Source organism: Zonotrichia leucophrys, chromosome 19 (assembly GCF_028769735.1).
Source record: "Zonotrichia leucophrys gambelii isolate GWCS_2022_RI chromosome 19, RI_Zleu_2.0, whole genome shotgun sequence".
Classification (NCBI taxonomy): Eukaryota; Metazoa; Chordata; class Aves; order Passeriformes; family Passerellidae; genus Zonotrichia; species Zonotrichia leucophrys.
In genome coordinates, this window is record NC_088188.1 from 8439621 (window position 1) to 8456740 (window position 17120).

General features: G+C 45.0%; 1 protein-coding gene across 1 annotated transcript in view; it reads left to right on the forward strand.

Annotated features, from left to right (window-relative positions):
* Nucleotides 1–17120, forward strand: part of VPS53 (VPS53 subunit of GARP complex) — a 65115-nt gene that overhangs the window by 37748 nt on the left and 10247 nt on the right. Inside the window, 5 exon segments of the mRNA XM_064729276.1 lie at nucleotides 4265–4507; nucleotides 5921–6068; nucleotides 6908–6990; nucleotides 10281–10359; nucleotides 15585–15733. Of these exon segments, the coding sequence (XP_064585346.1) occupies nucleotides 4265–4507; nucleotides 5921–6068; nucleotides 6908–6990; nucleotides 10281–10359; nucleotides 15585–15733 (702 nt within the window).

Sequence of the window (17120 nt, forward strand, 5' to 3'; positions counted from 1 at the left end):
AAGGTTCAATTTGGTCTTTTAGCACAGATTAGTGGCTGGAAATGAGGAGGTTCTTACTTGATGTATCTCGTCTGTGTGTGCTTTTGTATCTTCCAATGAGACAATTCTAACTCAAGGCTTGTACTGTCCTGATTTTATCCAAACTCCATGAAAAACATCTTGGAAAAGCTTTTCCATGTCCCATCAACTTTTTATGCTTAAAGAAATCATTAAAATAGCTGAAACCTTGCACAGTGCTGTGTCCTGCTGGGTTTAGGTTCTGCTCTGCAATATCACAAAGGGAAACTGATATTTCCCCCCTGCCCTCAGCCAACTGAGCACAGACTTCTTTGAGTATTTCTTCCCTTCTCACTGGGGGCCATTTTAATCCCCATTTTGGTAATTCTACCCCACTGTGCTCCTAACCCCTTCAGTTGCCTTTTTTTTATCTTTTTCTTCTCCTTTTCCTTTACAATCATGAGATGTTTTATATTATCTTTATAGCCACAAGCTGCAGGGAGTTCAAAGAAAAACTGCCACAGTATTCCCCATGCTGCCCTGACTGCCAAAAATTGCTTTTCTTCACTATTTTCTCTCTTCTTCCTCCTTTGATTGAACTTTTGAGGAATCTGTTGCCATTGTCTGAAAATGAGATGTTGCTTAGATCATTAATTGTATATTTGAGCTCTGAATAGTGAGAGCAATAGTTTTGTTCATCATTTTTCTGCCACATTAAATCTGTGGGCATTTTCTGCCGAAAAATTGGTTCCATACCCATTTATAGAAACACAGTGCCAAAATCTGTAGCAGTTTAAGAGGAGACACCTGAAAGAAGGAGCTTAAAGATGCTGCTCTCCACCCTCAGCTGCAGAGTAAATATCAGATTCATTCCTGCCCCTTTGGGATGTGCATCTTTAGCTGTCCTTTGGGGTCAGCTGGAGCACACAGATGTGAGCTGAGCTGTTCTGGGAGAGGAGGAAGAGCTCTGTCAGGGCTGAGAGTGTGCAGAGCCCTCCTTAAATCTGCTCAGAGATTGCACATCTGAGTCCAGAGAGCTTGGAAAGCTGGCACTTTGTGCTGTGTGTTTGCTTCCAGAATGCCCAGGGCATGGAAAACGCTCTGCAGTGCTCCAGGTGTGGCAGTGCCACTGCTCTGCTCACACCCAGTTTCCTGAGCATCCTCTTCTCCTCTCCTGCTCCTTGTGAATTCCTGGTTCTTCTCCTGATTGCCAGAACAACCCTGAATAGGTTGACTGAAAGAAAAAAAAAAAAAAACGAAAACCAAAGAAAGAAGAATGCAGGAATGAAAAGAAGCAGAATAGAATTCCCTTTATGTGATTTCATCCCATTCTTTCTCTTGGTTAGATTTGGCGAGTTCTCACTGCCAATAAATGTGCTACTGTTAGGAAATACCACATCTGCACTACCAGAGACTTTTCTTGGAGCTTTTCCTTTTTTGCAGAGTCTGTGCAGAAAACGCTCATTTTCTTGCAGCTCTCCTGCCCTCTGAATGTTTCATCTCCCAGCAGCTTTTTCTGCCAGGCTCTCTGTGCTCCCATTGCACCACACAAAGATTTGTGGCCTTGGTGTCATGTCACAGACATCTTTTCATGAAAATCCTTTCCTTAGGATGTTTTTCCTCCTGAGAAGCTGTGAGGCCTCAGGAACAAAGTGTAAACAATGGTTATCTGCTGCTGTGGAATGCAACAGGTGCATCTGGGATTGGTCTCATGTGGATGTTTGGAATTAATGGCGAATCACAGCCCAGCTGTGATTAACCTTTGTTATTCATTCCATTCTATTCTTAGCTTAGCTAGCCTTCTGAAAAGAACCTTTTCTTCTATTCTTTTAGTGTAGTTTTAATGTAATATATAACATAAAATAATAAATCAAGCCTTCTGAAACATGGAGTCAGATGCTCATCTCTTCCCTCATCCTGGGACCCTGTGAACACCATCACAGTATCACATTTGGGACAAGCTGAGGCTCATGTGAAGCTTTGCCATCAGCCAAAGTGTGCATTAATGATGAATTAGTTGTTTTAGAGCACAATATCGTGATGTTTTGCTGTCATCAGTGCCATTCTGACGTGGGAGCAGTCCCACAGCCTGGTTTGATGGCAGCTTTCTCCAGGCTGGGATCAGAACAAGCCTGAAGCCCCAGCCCTGCTCTCCCAGCCCTGCTGAGCAGCTGCATTTTCTCCTGCATCCCACTTGACAAGACCTTGTAGGGGGGGCAGGAAAACTCAGATCCATTTCACTTCGCCTCAGAGAAGAGGAGAACATGTGGGCTAAACATAAAGAAACAAAAGCCATCGACATTCCTGACCGTGCCTTGAGACTGAGAGAAGGCGAAAAATAAAAAAAATAAACCCAAGTGACTGGTGAGTGCTAAGAAAGCTCCACTTTGCTGCCCAGCTGGAGGCCAGCACAGATGCAGAGGTGGGGATGCAGCTGTTGGGTCTGACAAGGAGTGAGGCACGTCCTCTTTGCTTGAGGAGCTGCAGGGATGTGCAGGCTGCAGCCCTCCTGCAGCAGCCATCTGTTTGGCTCTGCCACAGCTACAGAGGGAGGTAAATTCTGCTTCTCTGTGGCCCAACACAATCAGTGCTTCACTTCAGCCTCCAATTGCTGCTGCCAGCATGGAGATTTATCACATCAGTGGAGCAGCCTGATGTTTTTACAGTGCTTGTAACACAGCTGAGGAGCTGGGAGTGTGCAATCAGAGCTGTGTGCAGGGTTTGAGCCATAGGCATGGAAAAAGGGGCTGCTGGTCTTTGCAACAGCCTGGCTCCATGATGGAGATCCTGATATTCCAGGAACGTCTCTGGAGATAAGTTTGGCCCAGCAGATCACCCCTGGTAGGAGCTCATCCATGCTGAGGCAGCAGCCTCTGAGTTTATCAGGGAAGAGATTTGTGGGTTCTGTGGATTCTCTGACTTGTGGGTTCTCTCATTCCCTGAATTTTCTGACTTCTGGGTTCTCTGATTCTCTCAATTCTCTGATTTGTGGGTTCTGTGAATTCTCTCAATTCTCTGACTTGTGGATTCTCTCAGTTCTCTGATTTGTGGGTTCTCTGTTTCTCTGAATTCTCTGACTTGTGTCTCTCAATTCTCTGACTTGTGGGTTCCCTGATTCTCTGAATTCTCTGACTTGTGGTTTCTCTGAATCTTTGGAATTTTCTCTCTCACACGAGGGAAAGCAAAAAGTGATAAAAACCAGGGGAAAGTTGGTGGTGATGGGTGTTTCCCCTTTCACTGGTAGAGGTCTCAGCCTTTCTCCTGAGGATTTGGTTTTCTCCTCAGGAACTCTGTTTCATGGCACAGCCCAACCATTGCACCCTCAGAGGTGTAGATTGTGCCATGGCAAGGGGAGAGCTGCAGGAAAACCATATTAAAAAAAAAGAATATAAAATACAGGAACTCCTGGTCAGCAGAGTACCTCTCTCATCTGAAAGGCCTATCTGTTTCCCAAAATCCAAGCTTCCTTGAGGAGGGCTGTGTGAATTTACCATGGAGCTGGGCTGGACATGGATGTGCTGTCTCTGGAGGGGCAGGAGCAGAGGAACTCCCCAAGATCAGAAGATTCTCTGGTCCTGTGTTGTTGGCTCTGGCTCTCTGCCATGCTCAAAAGCCTTTTTGTCCTGGTGAAAGGATGGAGTGAAGTTTATTATTGCCTAAAGACTGAAATATTAGAGTAAGGACCAGGCTGTAATGAATCACTGGAGACAATGAGAGGGCTTTTTGTGCTTTTAAAAAGGGTCTGAGTAGGAAGTGCACTTTGTGCTCATGCTAAATAAAACTTCTTTAAAGGATGTGTGAAGTTGTGCAAAAGCAGGTGGTATCCAAATGGGACCAAGCAATGGCAAATGGGACTCACCATTTTGAGCACATCCCTTCAAAATCCAAATTCCCTGGGCTCTGCTGGGATGGGAGGCCTGGCTGCTCCTTTTCCTGGTGCCAGGAATGAAACTTGAGCACAGGCTTAATGCACTTGCATCAAATGTGCTGAACTGAGCCCTGGCAGACCTGGGAGCTTTTATGTGTGGCTGGAGAAGAGATTTGAAGCTGCCACTAAAACTCCTGAGCACAAAAAGGTTTGGGCTGTGGAATTGTGTGAGCTTTGTGCTCAGAGTGTGGAGATAAGAAAGGGCTGGGAATACCCAGCTGCTAAACCTGAACTCGCTGCTGTCACAAGACAGAGCATCTCATTGTGAGCATTATTCTCTCTTTTCACTCCCAATTCCTCCCTCAACTGACTCAAATATGTTTCTATTCCCCACCCCAGGAATCTGGGGGAGCTGATTGACAGATTTGTGGCTGACTTCAAGGCTCAGGGTCCCCCCAAGCCCAACGTGGATGAAGGGGGAGCTGTGCTGCCCAGCTGTGCTGACCTCTTTGTGTACTACAAGAAGTGCATGGTGCAGTGCTCCCAGCTCAGCACTGGGGAGCCCATGATAGCCCTGACCACCATCTTCCAGAAGTACCTGCGGGAATACGCCTGGAAAATCCTCTCTGGAAACCTGCCCAAGTGAGTCTGGCACCCCCAGTGCTGCACACATCCACCTGCGCTGAGGAGATGATGCTCTGTAAAGATAATTCATGAATACACTCATTTCTCTGTCAAACAGCCCAGGTAGCAGCAGGATCACTCCATTTACTTCATGGTTTTCTCCAAAATACAGTTTTTTGCACAGAGGGAAAAGCAGGAAAGCAAATGTGCGGTCACACATTGTTTTTCTTTTAAGGGCCTCTGGAGAATAGCTTCGTATTTGGCTTTGATTCACAGTCAGATTTGCAGTTTCTTGAAGTTCCTTTTGAAATGCCAGCCCAAGTCTCTTCAGAGGGTCCTGGCTTTCAGAATTGCTGCTTGGGTAACCAGCTCATCCTGGGATTCTCAGCTGCCTTAGCCCAACACCATCTATATGGTAATTTATAATGAAGGTGGTTTATTTCTGAGATGCTGAAGTGCTTCCCTGTGCCTCCCTCTGCTCTGGAACATTTTATCTCTGTATAAATAAGATCTGGAGATGTAAATCCAGTGAAAGGAAAGGAAATCATAATGAGATTGCACCAACATGGATCAGTGTACAGGCTAAAGGTGCTCCTGAGATGTTGCCAAAACTCCACTGCAGATAATTTTATTTGCCATTTAACATCTTCAGCTTGTTTCCTTTGTAAACCTGGGAGCAGCAGAATGACTTTCTGAAACCAGTAAAACCTTTCACAGATGGAAGGGGAGAGGGTTCCATCCAGACAAGTGGAAAGATAAATTTAATGTGTGTTCTCCAGCAGACCTCAGTTGCATTCTTTATCCACGTTTTTTTGAGTGCTCCATTTTTGCTGTCCAAGATAAATATCACTGTCCTATTTTTTTTTTTAATGGATTTGGATTATAAAGAGTTGAGAGGTAGGGAATTTCCTGCCTCTAAACTGCTCTGTCTTTGTTGATCCATGAACCTTGCTCACTGGAAGACAGTGAAGGGGAGGGCACACCTTCCATAATTTACTTTGTTGATACCATCAGCTTTTAAACCAGGTTGCCAAAGTCTCAGATGCATGTGGGCAGCTGTTTAGTGCTGCAGAGATAAATATGACAAGTTTCCTGATAGTTCTGAGATCCTCCTGCAATCTTTAATTAGATTTTGGCTAAGTGGCAGTGAAGGTGAAGCTACCTGGGGAAGGCTGTGTTCCACTTGCATCCTAATCTGTTTTCTTGTCAGTGAGTGAGTTGTCCTTTGCTTTAAGACTTGATATAAAGCTCTTTGTAAAAGAAATTCCTTCAGCAAAATAGCAGTTGTGGGTTTGATGTCCTGTATTGCACAGGGTTTAGGGTTGTGGTCATAAAGCCTTTTTATGGCTTTAAAATCCAGCAGTAATTTTGCACTTTGAGTGTCAAAAACCTCACAGGTTTTATCTGATTTGTTTTTGATTTCTTCCCCAGGACAACCAGCAGCAGTGGTGGGCTCACCATCACAAGTTTGCTGAAAGAAAAGGAAGGCTCTGAAGTGGCCAAGTTTACTTTAGAAGAGCTCTGCCTCATTTGCAGCATCCTGAGCACTGCAGAATATTGCCTGGCCACCACCCAGCAGGTCAGCTTTCCTCTGAGGGGACACCAGCCCCTGTTCTGTGTTGCTGTGGAGGCTGGGACAGCCAAAAGTACTAAAAACATCCATTGATTATTGAGCTCTACATTATTCATTCTGTATTTCAAAGAAAGAAAAGTATTGATTTTCTGAGAAAAGTAATTTGCTTGTAATCCTGCTTTGCAGCATCAGTTTTGGGGTCAATCCTTTTCTGCTTGTTACGTAATTTGTTTTGGCTTGGGGACCAAATTTTTTAAAAAAATAATTCTCTGTTCATTATCTCCCCTTCATAAAAACAAGCACAACAATAATTTTGGGAAAATACTTGCGTGAAATACTGGGGCAGTGTGGAGTGGAGAGAGGAGGAATTTATGCTGATGTGATTTGCAGCCACTGCACTCATTACATTCAGGTGCTTCCAAAATGCCATGGGTCAGCAATGAGCTGTGATGTTTGGCTCTCTCCAGGCCTCTCCACCACTAGGTCTGGCAATCCTCCTCCTCCTCTGCAGTTTGGGCACAGGCAGAGTGTTGAGAAACATCTTCATTAGCAGGACAGATGCCACAGTGTTAAGCTAGCACGGTAGCATGTCATGCTAGAGTTACATATTTGACCTTGGAGCTTTCATTCTTTGAGCACATGGAGCCACCATGGCCCATCCTGCCAAACCAACAGGTCTGGGACGCCAGGAAGGAAAGATTTCAGTGTCACTAGATGGGTTTTGGATATGGTTTGGTCACAGATGAAGTTTGAAGAAGCTGACCTTTCCAGGGCATAAGTTTTGAAGAGCGATTATTTCGAGGTGGAAACCTGATCTCCCTGTTGCTTGTTTTGTTTCCCAACAGTTGGAAGAGAAGCTCAAAGAAAAAGTGGACACAAGCCTAATGGAGAGAATCAACCTGACAGGAGAGATGGACACTTTCAGCATGTATGTCCAGCACATATTTTTTTTCCTAAACATCCCCTTTTGTCAGCCAGATGGTGCTGGAGTAAAATCAACCCTGAGGTCCCGGTGTGACAGGATGGGCACAGGCATTTCCCTGCTCAGGAATGGTTTCCTCTGGCTGAGCACTAGCTCAGGCTTTAGCTGCTCCCCATGGCCCAAGCCAAAGGAACAAGAGCACTGGAAAAGGGAGAGGAAATAGTGAGTTTCCATTTGAAACATGGTTTGCATCTTGGCAGCCCTGCGAGGTGGCTGTTACATTTCAAGAAAAGGAAGCTATTTCAGTACATTCCTTCCTGCTTTAACTTCCCCCTGGTAATCAGCAGCCTTGTCAGTATGATCAAACCCCATTTCAGATGACATAAAAGACTGATCCAATCTTATATTTGGGGATTATAATTGAGAGAAGATTATCATTCATTAAAATAACTTTTCATGTAGCGGTGCTAAAAATATTCTGCTCTAACATCCTTTCCTCTCCACCCCTGACAGACAGATTGAATGTATTTTTTGAGACAAGAAAATTGAGGCAAAAGTTGTTTTGCCTCTTATCAGACAAAAGAATATCTTGGCAAGGCTGGGAAAATAATCCCTGTCACCAGCTCCTCCTCTCCCTAAAACAAAGATTCAGCCCAGATAGCAGTAAGATAATTTTTTCAGAAGACTTCCTTCCTGTGATTCCTCCTTTTCTGCTGCAGTGGACAGGATCCCAGTGAATCTCCATCCAGCTCTTTCACATGGTCCCAGGCTCCATTCCAGGCTGCACAGACTCCCTTCCCTTCCCTCCAGGCTCTTCTCAGACCTTTTTAGGAGTGAATCCCTGCCTGAAATTCAGGGCTGCTGTGTCCACTCAGCCAAAGCAAGCAAGGTAGCAGGGAAGGAGAAGTAAAATGTGCCATAAGATGGGGTTTTCTGAGCATGGACAGGTGAGTTTTGCCAGCAGGAAGCAGCAACCTCAGGTGGCTGCTGGATTTCCACAGTGGCTGCCTCAGACAGCCCATGTGAAGTGTTTTGGAAGTTGTTTAATGTACAGCTCACATTTGCTGCTTTGGACAGGTTTAAAGTCCAACTGACAGGGCTGATGTATCTTGTAACAAAGGCTTTTAATTGACTTTCATTCTGTTCCAGCTGAGGGCTTTGTCCAGCCTTCTGTCAGTGAAGTCTGAGCTATAAACCTTGCTGGCTCATTCAACATCAAACAAGGGGTTTCTTCTGGGATTTGATGTCTTGTTAGGCAGTCGTAAAATAAGTGATAAAATGCTGTTTGTGCACCCTGGGAAGTGTTTCTTCTTTCAGAGAAAGGAGGGTGCAGAACCACCCCAAATGTGTGGAAAAGGAGGAGTTTATCCTTGGGGTGGCAAAGCAGTTTCTTAAGGAAAGTTGGAGAAATTATGGGAACTTCTTGATATTCCACAAAAGAAAAGTTACTGTTATGCAAATCCAGAAATGCATAATTTCCCTGTTTTGTGGAATGATGGGCAGCACTCAGAGAACCCCTGAAGTGTTGGGCTCAGTGTGGTTGCTGCTGCTCCTTCATGGCCTCAGCTCCTGATCCATCCCTCTGTGCATGCCAGGACTGTGTGAGGAGTCACCCACTGCTGCCTGCTGAGGATTGGAAGGGTTTTCCTGCAGAACCAGGCTCCAAACCCTCTCATCCAGCACAGTGTGATCCTTTGTGTTCCCAGCACACCCCTCCACAGCAGGAGTTTGTTCTGAAGTGCAGACAAATGAATTTCTCTCCCTCTTTTGTGGTTTTCAGGTGAGAGCCTGCACTTCTGACAGACTCCTGAGCGTGGACACAAATGGTGGGAGCATTTTCCACCCACTCAGAGCTTGGTGCTGCTCCTTGGTGCTGAATTCATCTCCTCCCTGCCAGGCAGTGGCAGCAGTGCCCTGCAGGGTGATTATTTCAGTCTGGCCTGGGGGAATCCTCCAGGGAGGGGATTCTGGAGTGCCCAGCAGCAGCAGAAACAGGCACAGGCTTTTTTTTTTTATCCCAATGCAAGTTTTAGATGGTGTAACTTGAAGCCTGTAGTCGCTTCACCTCCCATGTTAATTTTTCCAACTTGTTTTGGATGAGTTTGCCTTTACAAACAAATGGATTGCTTTGAAGGAAGTGTTTTAATTTGCATCTTGTTCCAGACTTTGTGCTGGAGGTGTAGGAAAGGGAACAGGCAACTTTTCTGGGTTGTGATGAGGAATAAAACCCATGTGGGTGACACCATATCTCAGTGAGGTGGACACTTCAGATATTTTGAACAGTGAACCCCAGATTAGTGTCCAGAACTTCACAAAGACAATGAGGGGGAGGAAAGATGGTTTGAGGAAGCCATCTTTCTGGTTTCTGGTTTAAAAACTCTAAATTGCTCAGATTTCTCACAGCCCTGTGATTCTCATCTGTGCCACCACCATGAGAAAGAGCAAAAGTAAAATCCACTTCTTACAAATATAATCCTGAGGTTGTAAACACGCATCTGTGGCAGATTTAAAGTTGACACTGTTTTTAAAAGCTGTGCTTAGTGAAACAGAATGAGCTCTTGTTCTTAGCAGAGGCTGCTGCAGGCAGAGTTTCTTGGCTGCTGTTTTAGGATCAGCTGCACCTCTGTGCACATCATAACATGATGGCATTAAATATGTCTCAAAGCAATATCATGCTGTTCAAAATTTAAAAAAAAAAGTGGGGGGGAAGGGAGGGAAATGTGTTTGACTAATGTGTCCTTTAGTCTGGTATATGTCTCAGGAACTCAAACAATGGATGGCAGCAGTCCTAGACATAGTGTAAATAAGACATCTGCCTTCATCTTCACACGTGGGAGACACAGAACTCATGCAGATGTCATTTTTAAAATGCTCTGTGCGAGATCCTGTGAGCAGTAGAATATTGGCTGTGCATAAATGGAGAGCTGATAAAATGTTGGTGTTACACAGCCTGGATTAAATGTGATGCTGAATCCCAGGCTGGGTTTGATGCTTGGGGATTTCTCCTCTTCATCTGCCACCTTTGATCCCCAGCCCCTTATTTGTGTTAAAACAGAGAAAGGTCAGCTGTAAAAGCATCCTGTCTCCCACTCTGAGCATTGTGCAGCTCCCTGCAGGGTTTCCCAGCTCCTCCTCAGCACAAGCTGTGGCTGTGAGCACTCACATCACAGAGCTGCTGTCAGCCAGTGGAGGATTTTCCTCCTCTCACAGTCAAAGGCTCCAGTTCTGGCACTCTGTTACTCGGTGTGATTCTGAAACTCATGCTTGGTTCTTTTTTTTTTTTCCCTTTTTTTCAGTGTGATCTCCAACAGCATCCAGCTGTTAGTGCAGGACCTGGATGCAGCCTGTGACCCTGCCCTGACTGCTATGAGCAAGGTAGGGGTGGATTTTCAGAAGAGCTCACCTTAAGATCCATGTGGAGTTCTATGATTGCTTGATTTCAGTACTGATACATTCTTTTTACTCTGATTTTTTTTTCTTACTTTTTACAACAGAAATTTATAAATCCATCCCTCACTTCAAACCCTCTTATTATTCAGATTAGAGCTTCCAGGCTTTTTGCACCACATTAAAACCTACAAACAATGAAATACATTCAGTCAGTACTCAAGGCTTTCTCTTTCCACTCCCAACGCCAGTGAGAGCATTTCAAACTTGGAAAAACTTTTGTCAGCGTGAAATTCCAAATACACCTTCAGGTTTTGCTCTCCCCTTTGTCTCCTTTGGCAGGGAGTTTTACCAGGCTGCTTGTTTGGGGCTCTGCAATGGAGGCAGTGCACTGGAGGTGATGTGGGATTGGGATTGAGCCTCATTGCCTCTGTGATCCTCCCAAGGACATGTGGAGCCATTCCTGGAGAGGCCCCCAGGACTGAGCTTAAGGATTTTGTTGCAGTTACACTGCTGGCTTTTATATGTTTGAAATGCAGAGCTGCCTTTCCTTGCCAAAGCATTGTGAAAACCCAGACTTGCTTTAGACAGAGGTGAAGACAACAAAAGTGGATTGAACTATATATTTTTTTTTCCCTTTTAATTAGAAATATTAAACATAGAGCTCGGTTTTTGTAGGATCAACACACTGTCTGGCTGCCATGAATTTTAATAGCTTTCTGCTTTATGATGTATTCCAGCTGTAACCAGCCCCACCACCACCCCCCAGCTAATATTTGAAGTAGAATGCAGCTGGTAATAGAGCTTGTACAGGTTCCAAATGGAAAGAGGATTTTTTTGCCCAGTCAAATAACACCACTAGGAAGGGCTCAGCACTTCAGGTGTTGCCTGTGTGCTGTGGCAGCCCCTCAGATCTCCTGAGCCTGCAGAGCACAGGAATATTTAAATCACTTAGCTCTCCCTGTTTATACCCAAGTAAACCACAACCTTGAGAAAGCAGCAGCTGGTAGGCCATTTATTTTTGTCTTTGGAACACTGGTAAAATGCAGCACATGTGATGGGACTGATGAGATATAAACAAGTTTAAGTGTTATGAAATTAGCTAAATAAATACTTGTCACTTGTGCACACACTGCTCTGTTTGCATCAGACAGAGTTGCTTTTATGTGATTTTATTAGACCTGGATTTGGTGCAAGAGGTTTTTTCCCTTCACCTTCCTCCTCCCTTTCCTTCAGGGCTGGGTTGTTACTCTGACACTTCAATAAGAAATGCATGTAATTATTTAAACACAGAGGTAGTATTTGGAAATGTAAAATTTCAGCCTGTATTAAAGAAATAAAGATTGTGTGGCTGATCCATTCCAATTTTGCTCTCTCAAGTTCCATGCTCCATTAGGGCTCTTCCTTTGTTTAATTTCTTTTCATTTACCTCGCTCTGGTGTCCTCCAGGATTGAATATTCCCATTCCTTTGTTGGAGTCTGGCTTTGGGTTTTTTTTTTTCCTTTGCAAAAATGTTCAGGAACTACAGAGGTAAATTATGAAATGGTTAAACCTCTCAATCCACTTTGGCTGCAGGCCACGTTGAGAGATTTAACACAGAAAACAGCATCAGGAATATTGCTTTCAGCTGGGAATGCTGCTTGGTTTCCGTGATTCTTTACTTGGTGTGTTCTGAAGAAAATGGTAAATGCTGAGAAGGTCCCATATTATGAAATTTGTAGGTGATAATCCTTACTCAGACTTTGCAGCAAGTGTAGGATGATTAACCAGGACTGCAGGACAGGGAGCTGGGATGTGGGTGGGAGGAGAATTTGCCCTAAACCCCCCTGTTGTGATATTGTGGATAACTAAGAGCTGTTAATGTGTCTGTACTGATCTGTAGCAGGCTCTCACATTGCCTGGTGTGCTTCCTTTTTAATTTCTGGGATGAGGGAGCTGCTAATCTGCACGGGATGTTTTCGCCCCAATTAAATTTATGGATTGCACTGGCTAAGGCTTGATTTACATGCTGAATTAAGCATCAATTTATATGCAAAACTGTGCCTGCAACTGGGGCTGGGGGACATTTTAGTGCCTCACATCAACCTCTTGCTGGCTTTTTACATTTTCCTAAACCCTTTTGGCCCAGCTGCAATTCCCTGTGCCCTCACAGCCGAGTGGACAGAGCGGGGCTTTCATCGTTTCTGCACTCCACACACAGAAAAACCCTGAGAGCAGAGCAAGCAGAGCTGCAGCTGCTAATTAAGAGCTCTCAGGAGAGTGTGTGAGCCTGGAATATGTGCAGGGTGTGACAGGGCAGGGCCCAATTTGTGTCCCCAAATTTGGGGCCAGCAGCGCTCCCTGCTCCCATGCCAGCCCCTCTGCTGGTGCCCAGGCTGGAGCCTGCAGGGAGAAGCTGGCACTGGGATGCTGCTGGCAACAGGGAGAGTTGAAAGTTCATTTATCCTCTTCTCAATCCCAAAGCAGCTCCTTTGGGACACAGGGAGGGAGCTGGTGGCTCTTTGGGGACACAGCACCGTGAACAGGGAGAATTGAAGGTTCATTCATTGTCTGCTCCATCACAAACCCCTTTTCTGGAGGGCTGGACACAGGGAGGGACCTGGTGGCTCTTTGGGGACACCGTGCCACCCTTGAGCTCTGCCCTTCCCTGGGTTCCCCATTTCTGCTCAGGGTTTCTCTGTGACGGTGCTCACAGGGGTCTGAGGGAAGAGATGAGGATCTGACTCCATGTTTCAGAAGGCTTGATTTAGTATTTTATGATATATATTACATTAAAACTATACTAAAAGAATAGAAGAAAGGATTTCATCAGAAAGCTAGCTAAGAATAGAAAAAGAATTAATGAATAACAAAAGCTTGTGTCTCAGAGAGTCTGAGCCAGCTGACTGTGATTGGCCATTAATTAGAAACAACCACATGAGACCAATCCCAGATGCACCTGTTGCATTCCCCAGCAGCAGATAACCATTGTTTGCATTTTGTTCCTGAGGCCTCTCAGCTTCTCAGGAGGAAAAATCTTAAGGAAAGGATTTTTCAGACAATATCATGGCTACATTTCTCTTTTCTCCTGCCTGTTTTAATCCCATCCCTGTGTTTGGTTGTGAGAAGCTCCTCCAGCCCTTGTGTGTCCTCCCAGCCCTGCAGGTGCCTTTGGGCTTCTCCCTGCAGTGAAATCTCCCTGCTCCTGCTCCTTGCACTCATTTCCAGCCTGTGGATGTAAACTCTGTGGATATCCCAAGAAAAACACAGGACAAGGGAAAAAGAGGAATAAATTTAAAAGGACAGGAACAAAGCTTTACCAGCAGAGTTGGGCTCATATTTCTTCTGATGACTTTTCAGTATGTGTGCTATTCCTTTCTCTGCAGCTACTGGGTGGGTTTTTTTTGGGTGAAACACACCCACAATGCACACACACACACACAAAAGGGCTATTTTTACTGTTCATGCTTTAAAGGTTTGGTTGTAAAGTATTGCTTTTGGAATGATGACCAACAAAATGAAAAAGCTACTGTTTCTTTGTTGGTGCAATAATTCAGCTCAGCAGTCCCTTCCCACTTTCTGGCTGTTTCCCATTCTGTAGGGATGGTGTGTTGGGTGAGGATTGCTCTGTCAAGAAGGGAAAAGTGTGAATCCATCAGGGAGAAAGGCACAGAATATTCTGTTTTGGTGTGATCAGCACCACGAGGAGCAGAAAAGCAGGAAACCAGTGACAGGACTTGAGGGAATGGCTGGAGCTGTGAGGTTTAGGTTGGATTTTAGGGGAAGGATTTTCCCCAGAGGATGCTGAGGTTCCCCAGGGAATGGTCACAACACCAGAGCTCCAGGAGTGTTTGGACAATCCCAAACACAGGTTGGGATTTTTGGGGTGTCTGAGTTGAAGTTGGTGCTCCTTGTGTGTCCCTTCCAGCTCAGGATGCTCTGTGAAAACCTGTGGAGCAGGTGATGGGAGAGAAATCCCTTCCAGCCACCCAGCTGATGTGAGAGCAGCAGGCTGGGCTTGGTTTGTTTGGTTTCAATAAAAGCAGCTTTAGTGGCACATGTGTAGACTCAGACACTGTGGTTTTGCAAAGAATTTGGCTTTTTTTTTCCCACTAAGTCACTTAGGCAGGGATTGTTTGGATGGAGTTGAGTCAGCTGAGTTGCAGGGGGGCAAAGTAGCCATATTAAATTAAATAAAATTAAAACCAGGAGTAAAAAACTTTATATGCAGAATCCAGAGCTTGGGAAAACAAGTTTGAGGACAAACAGCTCCTCAAAGGAAAAAGCTCATCTTCCATATGTGCCCAGTTTCCTCTCCTGATTTCCTATGAGTTTTCCTCCTGTCTCATCTCCAGCACGAGGAACAGATCTCCAAAGAGTTTTTGGGAGGACACTGCAGAGTTCTGAGCAGCAGCAGAACTGAGTGTGCTTTTCTGGGTGCTTGTGTTCCTCAGTGAGACTCTGGTACATACACAAGGCCAGGCCAGACCCAATAATCTCTTTTTTTGTTGTTGTTTTTCCACTTGTTTGAAATTGGGAGTACCCTGTGTACTGCAAACCAGGCTCAGAGAAAATCAAGAGAGCCACACATCTGGCTCACAGGGGCTGTTCTCCTGCAGTTGTGCTGAGAATAAATGAAAACAAAATGGGAGGTTGAGTAACTCCTCTTGTTTTGTACTTTTTACATGCATTTGGAAGAGCTGGACTTGGGCATCCTGGCTTGTGCACCAGCAGTGTTTTCAGTGAGCTACACTGGTGCAGAGTGCTTTGGACTTTAAGACTTTTTACCTCTTCCATCTATCTGTCATCAGTCTCACCAGTATTAAAGCCTTGGCTGCCATACAGGAATCCAGACTTTGCAAGCTTGCAGATATTTTCTCAAATGCCTGTAATCAGGATTTATATGGGCACTTCATCCCAGCAAACTGGAAACTGTTAAATATTAAAGCAGCCTGGTGTGCTCCAAAGGCTTTTTTGATCCTAGTGGTCCCCATTTGTGTGGGTTACTGGTCACAGTCTCTGCTCTGGCTTTTCTTTGGGTCTTCTTGTGAAATGGTTTTGCCCAATCACTTTAATGATGAAGGACTTGACCTTGGTGGTGAATTGCAGAGGCAGTCTCTGAATTATTCCTTAGAGATCCCCTGGCAGGAAGTTTGTACGGTTTCCCTTAGTTGTTACTTGAATGTTGATGAATTAACCAGTCATTTTTGGTTGTTTTTTCCCCTCTGTGCAGATGCAGTGGCAGAACGTGGAGCATGTTGGTGACCAGAGTCCTTATGTCACCTCAGTGATCCTGCACATCAAGCAGAATGTCCCCATCATCCGTGACAACCTGGCCTCCACCAGGAAGTATTTCACTCAGTTCTGCATAAAATTTGCAAAGTAAGTTCCCAACACAGACACTTCATTCAGCTCATCCCATAAAACTGTGATGATCACTGGGTGGTGTTTGCCAAGTGCAGAAATTTTGGGTTGGGCACCTTTAAAAGACCTTGAATATCTGACTTTAGATGTGACTCTTGCTGTGGGAAAATCTACTTTTCTTCCATGGGGCTTCCAGGTCCTGAGAAATTGCCTCAAAATAACATTGCCCTGTAAGGAGGGCATGTGTGAGAAGTATATTTTACCTTCACAACCTGAAAGCTGCTTTTCTGTGCAAAAATAGCTCAGAAGGGAAAAATAGGAGGGGAAATTCACATTTAAATGTTGTGGGGTATTAAAGCATCTTCCTGACAAACCACCTAAAATTGAGCAGCGTGACAGAAGTGGCAGATGAGACAGAAATGCCCCTTGCTGCTGGATGCAGGGTGGACATCCAGACTTTGTCTGAAACACAAATTGAGCTCTTTGGGAGGATACTTTGAGCTCTTCCCTGCTTGCCTGTGGCCAGCTGAGCTCCACATGGCAAAGCCCCAGGAAAAGCCCTTGGGAGGGCAGTGCCAGTTGTAGCTGCTGCTTTTGGTGGCACATGTGACCCTGCTGGTGGCCTGCAGGGCAGTGGCGTGCGTGTCATGTGTCACTCTGAAATACCTTAATGTTTCATTCATCTCTGATAAGGTAATCAGCCTGAAATAAGCTCTGTGGCCTGGCAGGGGCTGTGTGGGTTGGAGATTTGAGCTGCAGCTCCCGCCTCAGCAGGGTGGGATGCAGCAGAGCTATCCTGGGAGCTTTCACAGCAGGGAGGCTCAACCTGAGAGCTTCATCCCCCTCTGTGTCTCAGGGTGCTCATGAGTTTGCTTTAAGGAGGAGTTCCTGATAAATCATGTTGTGCTGTTGCCCATAATCACTGTTTGAAACGCTGTCTCAGGGAGAATTTATTGTATGAAAACCTTCTGTGCGGTTACACTTGAATTTTATGTGATAAATAAAACCCCCCATTTATTCAGCTGTTCACAGCACACTCTTAATACCTCAGCTTAGTTGCCTCCCTTTTAACTTTATTGCTGGGCACATACCAAGTAAACTCCAGATGAAACAGCTCTGAGATTTGAGGGAAGTTCCCATCTAAGCTGAGTGTCCTCATCCATGAGCACAGAAGCCCAAAGCATTTTTTTAGGACAACTGCAGCTCTGATCTGCAGCACATTTAAATTAAGACACAATTCTGAGGTCACTGTGGCATGGATCAGATGTAGAAGGGTAAAATGATTTCCTGAAGGTTGATTTTGCTGCATCTGTGCAACTTGGTGCTAAGGAGAATCAGCCCAGTGGTAAGGGTGATCTTAATCTCCTTAAAATGCTTTTTAATACCTATAAATATTTGTGTTTTT